Source organism: Montipora capricornis, chromosome 3 (assembly GCF_036669925.1).
Source record: "Montipora capricornis isolate CH-2021 chromosome 3, ASM3666992v2, whole genome shotgun sequence".
Lineage (NCBI taxonomy): Eukaryota > Metazoa > Cnidaria > Anthozoa > Scleractinia > Acroporidae > Montipora > Montipora capricornis.
The window spans coordinates 27,619,021-27,627,064 of record NC_090885.1 but is presented as its reverse complement, the minus strand read 5'-3'; the positions used below and the strand labels follow the sequence as shown (position 1 = coordinate 27,627,064).

Here is an 8,044-nt window from a genome sequence, read left to right as displayed (position 1 = left end):
GTTCACATAAAAACCACAGTCCATTCTGCTATCAAGCACACAGCACTGTAAGGAGGTCACACCACTCTCTTATAGCAGAAAGAGATAGCATTGTCCCGACTAAATTTTTATGTTTCTTTGAAACCTAAAATATTTAGTATCATTTTACTTAGACCATGACTAACCCTTGCAGGAGTGCATACTATCGGGTCCCTATAGACCTCTTTAGCTTGTACATTTTGTTTTCCCATTTCAGACCATGTGATGTTACTCTAGGGAAAACTTTCTTTCAAATGTCGTCCTATGCACGTGAATATGTACGCATAACTTATGAAAAAACAAAAAAAAAATTCCCTTGAGAACATCATGTGGTCTCAAATGGGAAAACAAAATGTACAAGCTAAAGAGGTCTATTAAATTGTATTATATACTGAGTCATGTATCCAGCTTCCTCAGGTAGATGTATTTTTTACTTGTGACCTATACTTCATCTAGACTCCCAAGCAAGCCTTAGGACTTCCTTTTATGTTTCTGGGGGAATTCAAGTGTCACAAAGCCATAAAAACATCTGCTTGGGAGGCTGCAAGATTTTTCTGTTCTCTTGAATACTGCTGCACATAGGCATGTACCTCAACAAGCCCCCCATTCTGAGCAAAGTAATCACTCTTGACAAACTGAGCAAGTTTGAGTGTCAGCTGATGCCACAACCTTAAAGAGATAACACAATGGTATGCAATTAATCAGTGCTCGATTTACAACACGTACTCTGGTTTAAAACACTTAATTTTACTAGATATCTTGATCTTTGCACAAACATTGCTCTCCAAAACTCTCTTCACTGTGATTAAGCATTTAACACCTATTATTTGAGCTACAGATCTATACATAACCAAATTTGATTCAGTCATTTAGTGGTGGTGAAAAACTATATTAAAGAAATTACCAACTCAGAGTCATCAGTTTGTTTGTTTGTTTGTTTGTTATTTATTTGCTTAAGCAGGTTGAAGATTTCGCAGCTATTCAGCTGATGTGGACCTGCTATACCCACCCACCCATACACTCACAAAAGACAACCACAACACCGGGAATTTCATCCCCTACTCTTCTCGATTAGTGTGTGGGTTCTTTGATGTCCCACAGGAAGGTTATGAACATAGAAGATACTTGTGAGACAGGGCCTACGGTTTACAGTCCTTGTCCGAGAAGACTTGAAAGTCTAGCCAGCCCGCCGCTCAACCAACTGAACCACCGGTGAGCGGTAGTGAAAAGAAGACAATATTTCGACGTCATCATAACGTCTTCAACAGTCCAATGGTTGATTTCTTTTTCTTTTTTTTTTCTTTGAATCAGGTTACGCTTCCAGAGCAGGAAAACAATCTTTCGATAAAGTATAAGTTTATATTAAATGCATATGTACATGTACAGACTGACAAAATGAAACTGCTCAAACTCAATTACACAGATTTGGCACCATCACTAGTCCGTGTTCCCTCCCAAGGTTAATTTGGCATAATTTTGCTAGGAGATCCTGAGTGCCAAAATTTGGGAAAGGGATGGGAAGTGCGATCAGGGTCTGCACATTTTTTGCCAAAAGACGTGACAAGGCAAAAAGTTAGCATAGCTCGAGCCAACTTACTTTTTCTCGTATAGTTCTCCAAGAACAGCCCACTCTGATGCCAAAGGTCCACCTTCACTCTGTTTTCTACTCAAAAATCCTTTTACGTCTCTCATATTACTGGCAAAAATAGTTGGATAACAAAAGATCTGCTTCAAAATGGTGGATTTTGTGTCGCTTTGAGCCCTCGTTTTAATTCAGCGCCTTGCTAGAGGCTTCATATATGGGTACCCAATTGAATGCTATAAACGCAGCCGACAAGTTTCCCGCCAAAATGTGGAAAATAGTGTTTTCTTAGTTTTCTAAACTTGTGGGAAATTCTTCGCCAAAGAAGAACAGTAAATTCTAAAAGATATTTTTATGCAAGGCATTGCGCTATATAAAGGCAAAAGAAGATCGAAAATGCTCGAGTAAATATCCCAGTTGAAGGAAAAGGGGTAGGCCTTTTTACAGTTCTACTAGTTTGCTTTGTACTCAAGTTAGTGGTCTTTCAGCCGGCCCAATGTCATGAATTTCATCATTGATAGGTCATCGATAGGATCATATTTCGTTATCTGTTGCTTAATGGACATTCAAGTGTAAATTCTTAAAGGGTCACAGTACGCTTATTATATTTTTTGTCAGTTCATAAATGAAATGGAGAAAATTGCAAGAAAACAACCCAATTGCAATCGTACAGCGTTTGTAAGACAACCAGGTAAGAACATAAACAACGGAATTTTTTAGCCCTAATACATAACTCAATAGCGGTGCGACTTCTGAGCAACGACTGATTCATACATCGTACCTGTGGGTTGCAGCAAACTAACGATGAGGTAAGGGCTTGAGTGAGGGTATAACTTCTAAGCTTAGGAAGCTGAAAAGTTGTCGTAATTTATGGGTTTCGTTCGGCACATGACCAGAAATCAATCAACCGTCGCTCCATGGTCGCATAATGTGACAGACCTGTCGAAATTAACGTTGTTTGCCGCTCTAAATTTAAAGCTAACCTGCCGAACCAAGCTGAATCAAACGGCCCTCTTCTGCCGTGCTTAGACTAACTCAACCGTCAGGTTCGGCACATGACTGGAGCGTAGTTGGTCGACTATTTGCCAAAATAATTTTTAGTGAAACATGTACCACCAATAAAGTGGTCATGTGCATGTCATTTACTGTTGACCCCAAAAATATGGTATCAAACGAGTTGTTTTCAAACGAATTGGTAATTTTAATTAACTATATCTTGTTATGTGGAAAGCTGAGATTTCGAGGGTTAGTAGGTCGTGGGACGTTTTTGCATCGGGTGGCAAAGAAATTTTGTGTTCGAACTAGGTAAAATGAAAGAAACGAAAGTAAATTAACGAAAATTCAGCAAAGAGAAGAGGTTTTATTAAAAGTCGCAAACGTTTGGAATAAAATTATATTATTTTTCAAATCGGCTTTGCTTTTATGCAAGTGGCGACGTCAGCGTGTCTCAGAAAGTATGGAGGGAAGGGAGGGTGGAGTGATTTTCAGTTTGAATTCCATTCCGAACAAAACTAGGATTTTCCTCGATGGTCCTGAATTACATTCCACTATTCTTGGCCAATGGGCAAGTTGACCGAATTTCATATTCAGTGGCTCTTTACATTCTTCCTAAATGCAAGTTATATTAAACATGCTCGTCCTCAACTTCGGCCACCGGATCACTTAGATTTTCAAAGGCTAGATTGCTGTTACGTAAACTCACTGTTCAGTGTTGTTGTTGTTTTTTAAATTATCCATTGTAGCTAGAGTGTTATTCGTGGACTGCAGCCCGCCCTTAGATGCAGACATCTGTGAATACCTTCACGAAGCTCTTGTGAATTTCTTTTCACTGGTTACACATCTCAGCGGACCTTGTCGAACACCATTTTTCGGGTTGTTTGTACTTAAAAGCTTTCCCAAGGTAAGCTAAATTTACTTACTTGAATTCTTAATGTTACTCATGACAATGTAACGGGGAAAACCACCTGGCTTTGACGAGTAAAATCCTCTGGCGTTTGACAGAGTAAAATCAGTCTGGTGTTAGACAGAGTAAAATCAGTCAAGTTATTTGTTAGAAACGGTGAATAAAAATCGTCATAAGGTGGTCCTGCCAACATTTAAGTTTATATTGCACAGATTGATGCAACTTTCTTCGTATCAACTATTGGTAATTTACCACGACTGAATCGATCTTTCAGTGGCTAAATTCTCAGAAAAGGATCAAATCAGTTATTTATTTTCAGAACTTGGTTCCCTTGCAACATGTCAGAGGAAACTTTTCACGACTTCATGCAGCGTTTGAGGAATTAAAGTTCCTTGCCAAAGGAAATCCAACCACTTTATCCTCTCCAGGTAATTAGGAGGTACCGCACGGCAACAGTAAGTTTAATTTGGAAGGTTATATATACGCCAGGCCACAGTTGTTCAAATGATGGATAGCGCTATCCACCGCATAAATCACTATCCAGTGGATAAGTATTAGCGAAACCAATTGCAATAGGATAATGGATAGCGATGTGTCCGGTGGATAGCGCTTTCTACCTTTTGAACAACTGGGGCCAGAAAGTTAAGTATCATCAAGTTAAATCCTTTGTTTTCCTTTCCAGCCATTTCACTATAAAATCGGCCAGCTTTGATAGACTCAAACGTACGTAAGTTGGAGGATATTTATCCTCCGCGTTGTTTTGAATAAAATTTCGTTACTGCGACAGGAGTTCATTCCGTCAAAACCAAGTTTGACAGTCGTGGCTGGCACTTCTCCGTACCGTTAAAAATACGTTCATATACGAAAAAAGGAAAGGATGTCTGTTTATTAAACATTGTATAAAATTGTCTCACTAAAATGCAAACGATATCGAGAGTGCATTAATTTGTTTGCTGACTTAATTAAAGTGTAAGTGGTGGAATGAGAACAGTTAATCACCATGATGTAAAAGTCACTTGTACTTTTAAGGGAGCATGTTTTCCACAAGAACGATAATCTCATCTTACCAATATTTTAATTTTTTTTGAGACGTTATTCATCAAGGGCTGAAAGAGGCTGTGACACAGTTTAAACGGCAATCTCAAAGCTTAAGACAGGTCAGTTGCCGCAAGGCTCGAATCATTTAGCTGTTTAAATTGAGAGCAATATACCCCCTTTTTCCAAGTCTCTCTTGGAAGTTTCTCTCGCGTTCTTTAACATAAAAAATTTGGACCGTTAGACGATTAGCGGCAAACAACTATGAAAACTTTTCTAAGAGAATTGCCCTTTTCAACCCGCCATCGAATGAGACTTGTAAAGGCGTGATTGGAGCTCCATTTCCCAACATTGATATCTTCCCGCGTCATAGCCATCATGTGCTCTACTCTATTTGTGGTGAAATATTTCATCCAGTTTTGTCGCTGGCCTCTCCCAAGTTTGGACAACCACCGTACCTTATCTTTGTCCCAGCGAAGACTAGTCAAAGGCAATGTCCCAGCTAAGACTAGTCAAAGGCAAGGAAGGTTGTTAAAAAAAACTTGGAGGATACTGAATCGATAAGGATTGTTGTTATGATCTTCAGTCTTCACTTTTCGAATTTAGCTTTTATCTTATCTTTCTTTATGTCTTTCGTCTTCAAGATGAGCACATCAAGTTGTCAGCTAGAGATCGTCTTCTTCACCTGCAGATCGGCAATTTGTGTCACAAAACATATCGAAAAGTTCTCAAAAAGCATCGACCTCGAGAATCTGAAGGTTTGGCGTCCTTTACAAGTCATATGTCATTACATTCAAAGACACTAAGATTGAGAAAATCCATTCTTTTTGTATGACATCCCTGGAGCAAATGCTTTCATGAACAGTATTTACAGATTTGATAACTCATGACATTTATTAGCGAGGACTAAACGCTGTATAATTAAAAAAAAAAAAAAGTTAAAAAAAGCTTGTCGAAAAGAGGTGATCTACAATTTTACTGATACACTTAGTTTATCAAGTGAACTGTAATCTTCGCAGTTATGAACGCAATTTTTGCAATTGCATAAAGAAGCCTGAAAAATTCAGGACTTCAACGGGGTTTGAACCCGTGACCTCGCGACACCGGTGCGGCTTCATAGCTCAGTTGGTTAGAGCGTCGCACCGGTATCGCGAGGTCACAGGTTCAAATCCCGTCGAAGTCCTGAATTTTTCAGGCTTCTTTACGCAATTGCAAAAATTGCGTCCATAACTGCGAAGATCACAGCTTCACTTAATTTCATACCCGCAGTTCATATATGATCCATTTCATATATCATTTCATCGTTAGTTCTAGTTTAATTCAACGAAAGAGAGAAATGATCCTTGCACTTATCTAGATAATTTAAGCACGTATACCTGAAGTGATTCAGGTGGCTCCAACGGGATACTGGCATACTATGAAATGTAAGTGCTCCAGGAGCACGCCTGAATTTGTGAATTTTTTAGCCTGCGTTGCTGGCGGTTCTGTTGTTGCGGAAAGCGAGAGATCTCAAGCGGCAAAGCCGCGAGAAGGCTGGGGCGAGTGTTCTTCCTTTCCCCCGTCCCAGCCATCCCTTGCTCCGCAACAACAGAACAGACAGCTGCGCAGGCTAATGAGTTTTGTGCCTTACTTTTGTATTCCTTCTTCAGAAAATCCAGGTGGTCAATGTCCGAAGATTGGACGAACTGAACACACAAGAAGATGATACACGCTCAGGTAGGATAGAACACGATAATTTACAATTCTCACACACCCTTATGATCATTTCGTTCTTTGCATCAGTATATCTCCATTTCTTCATTTGTGGAGACACACTGGTGTAATGGTCAGTGCTTCGGATTCCCGCCCCCCAGCTGCAAGAACGCTGGTTCGAGACCTAGCTCAATCATTGTGTTGTATCCATAGACAAATAACTTTGCTCCACACTGTCTGTCTCCACCCAAGTGTTTAAAATGGGTACCAGCTACATACTGCTGGGTATAAACCTGGGGATGGTAGTAGTAATAGTAAGTTTATTATATCTCCAGCCAATGGCTCTTCCGATTTAATTTACAATACTTGGAAATCGAATAAAACTACCAATAAAAATTACAATAATATCATAAAAAAATAACAAAAAATAAAAAAATAAAAAATTAACTATTCTACAATTCTAATCCTAAAAATTGCTACGGACTGTTATATATTTCCCGCTTTACTGCGCTCTTGAAACTGAGAGTGTTGCGCTATTTTTCGTTTGTTCACTTATAAGAGAATTCCAAGCGGCGATTGCTCTATAACTAAAGGACCTCTGTGCTGTAGCTGTCCTACAAAAGGGTACGACTAGGTTGTCCCTAGATCTAGTATTGTAGCTGTGGATAGCTGATCTTTTGTTGACGTAACACTCTAAATATGGTGGTGCAAGGCCATTAACTATTTTATATAGTATCGTAGCATCACGCACTAATAACTGATTCTTAATAGAAGGCCAACACAGTGCACGCAGCACTGGTGAGATGTGATAAAACTTCTTGGTGTTAGTCAACACACGGGCGGCGAAGTTTTGTACAAGTTGCAATTTGTTTATGTTGTACGCAAACGATCCAGACCAGACTGTCGAGCAATAAAAAAGTTGACAAAAAACTAGACAGTTCAGAATGGTAGTAAGTACTGATTTAGAAAGCAAGTGCCTAACTCTGCTTATCTGGCATAGGATAGAAATAAGAGACGAGGTCAGAGTATTTACGTGTGAGGTTCGAGTCCAATATTATACCCAGGTCTTTGACTGAGGACACAGGAATTAAATGTTGCCCAAGAAAGGGGACTCTGATATCAAGTACCTTACTTAAAAGCTGTTTCGTTCCAAAGAGAATAAGTTTAGTTTTGTCTGGATTAATAAGCAACTTATTCGTGCAGCACCAAGAGGCAATAAGTCGGAGATCTTCCGAGACTTTTGCAAGACAGGAGTCAATAGACAATCGAGGACAAACTCTTAAGAAAATAACCCTGCTTCCAAGTGCTTTCAGTTACAAACAAAAAATTAACCATATTTCAACTCCCTCTCTCCCGACTCATCGTTGTTTTCTGGGGGACACGGATAATTACCTGGATCAACATTTTCCAAAGCAACATTGGATACGGGGAGTGGGGAGGGAAAAGTAACTGTTTTGGAATTCACAAGGGAGAAATAACGAACAAGTGTATTTTGTTGGTTTGTGTACGGTTTACTTAACAGATTTTGACCCCGGTTGTAGCATCCCGTTCATAATCTCGTACCCAGATCTCACTCTGTCATTGGAAATAGGTTGATCTGGGTACGAGATTATCCCGTTCAAGGGGTTAGCAATGCTCTTTGTCGCTTCATGCTACTTGAAAACGGGATAAACTCTGGCCGGCCGTGTGAGCTCCAGCGGCTCTTGAGCGTGCCTCATTTGAAAATGAGTTCACTTAAAACATTAATATTAATAACTGTTGATCACACGAGCATTTTTTTTGCTACTTTTTATCCAAAAATTAAAGATAACAGT

General features: G+C 39.5%; 1 protein-coding gene across 1 annotated transcript in view; it reads left to right on the top strand.

Annotated features, from left to right (window-relative positions):
- The first annotated feature begins 2,230 nt into the window (after positions 1–2,230).
- Positions 2,231–8,044, top strand: part of LOC138040044 (meiosis 1 arrest protein-like) — a 6,299-nt gene continuing 485 nt past the window's right edge. The window contains exons 1-7 of the mRNA XM_068885839.1: positions 2,231–2,291; positions 3,343–3,500; positions 3,823–3,931; positions 4,593–4,660; positions 5,183–5,296; positions 6,188–6,254; positions 8,037–8,044. The exon at positions 8,037–8,044 is cut by the window's right edge and continues 67 nt beyond it. Coding sequence (XP_068741940.1) covers positions 2,231–2,291; positions 3,343–3,500; positions 3,823–3,931; positions 4,593–4,660; positions 5,183–5,296; positions 6,188–6,254; positions 8,037–8,044 — 585 coding nt within the window. The remainder of the gene's footprint in view (positions 2,292–3,342; positions 3,501–3,822; positions 3,932–4,592; positions 4,661–5,182; positions 5,297–6,187; positions 6,255–8,036) is intronic.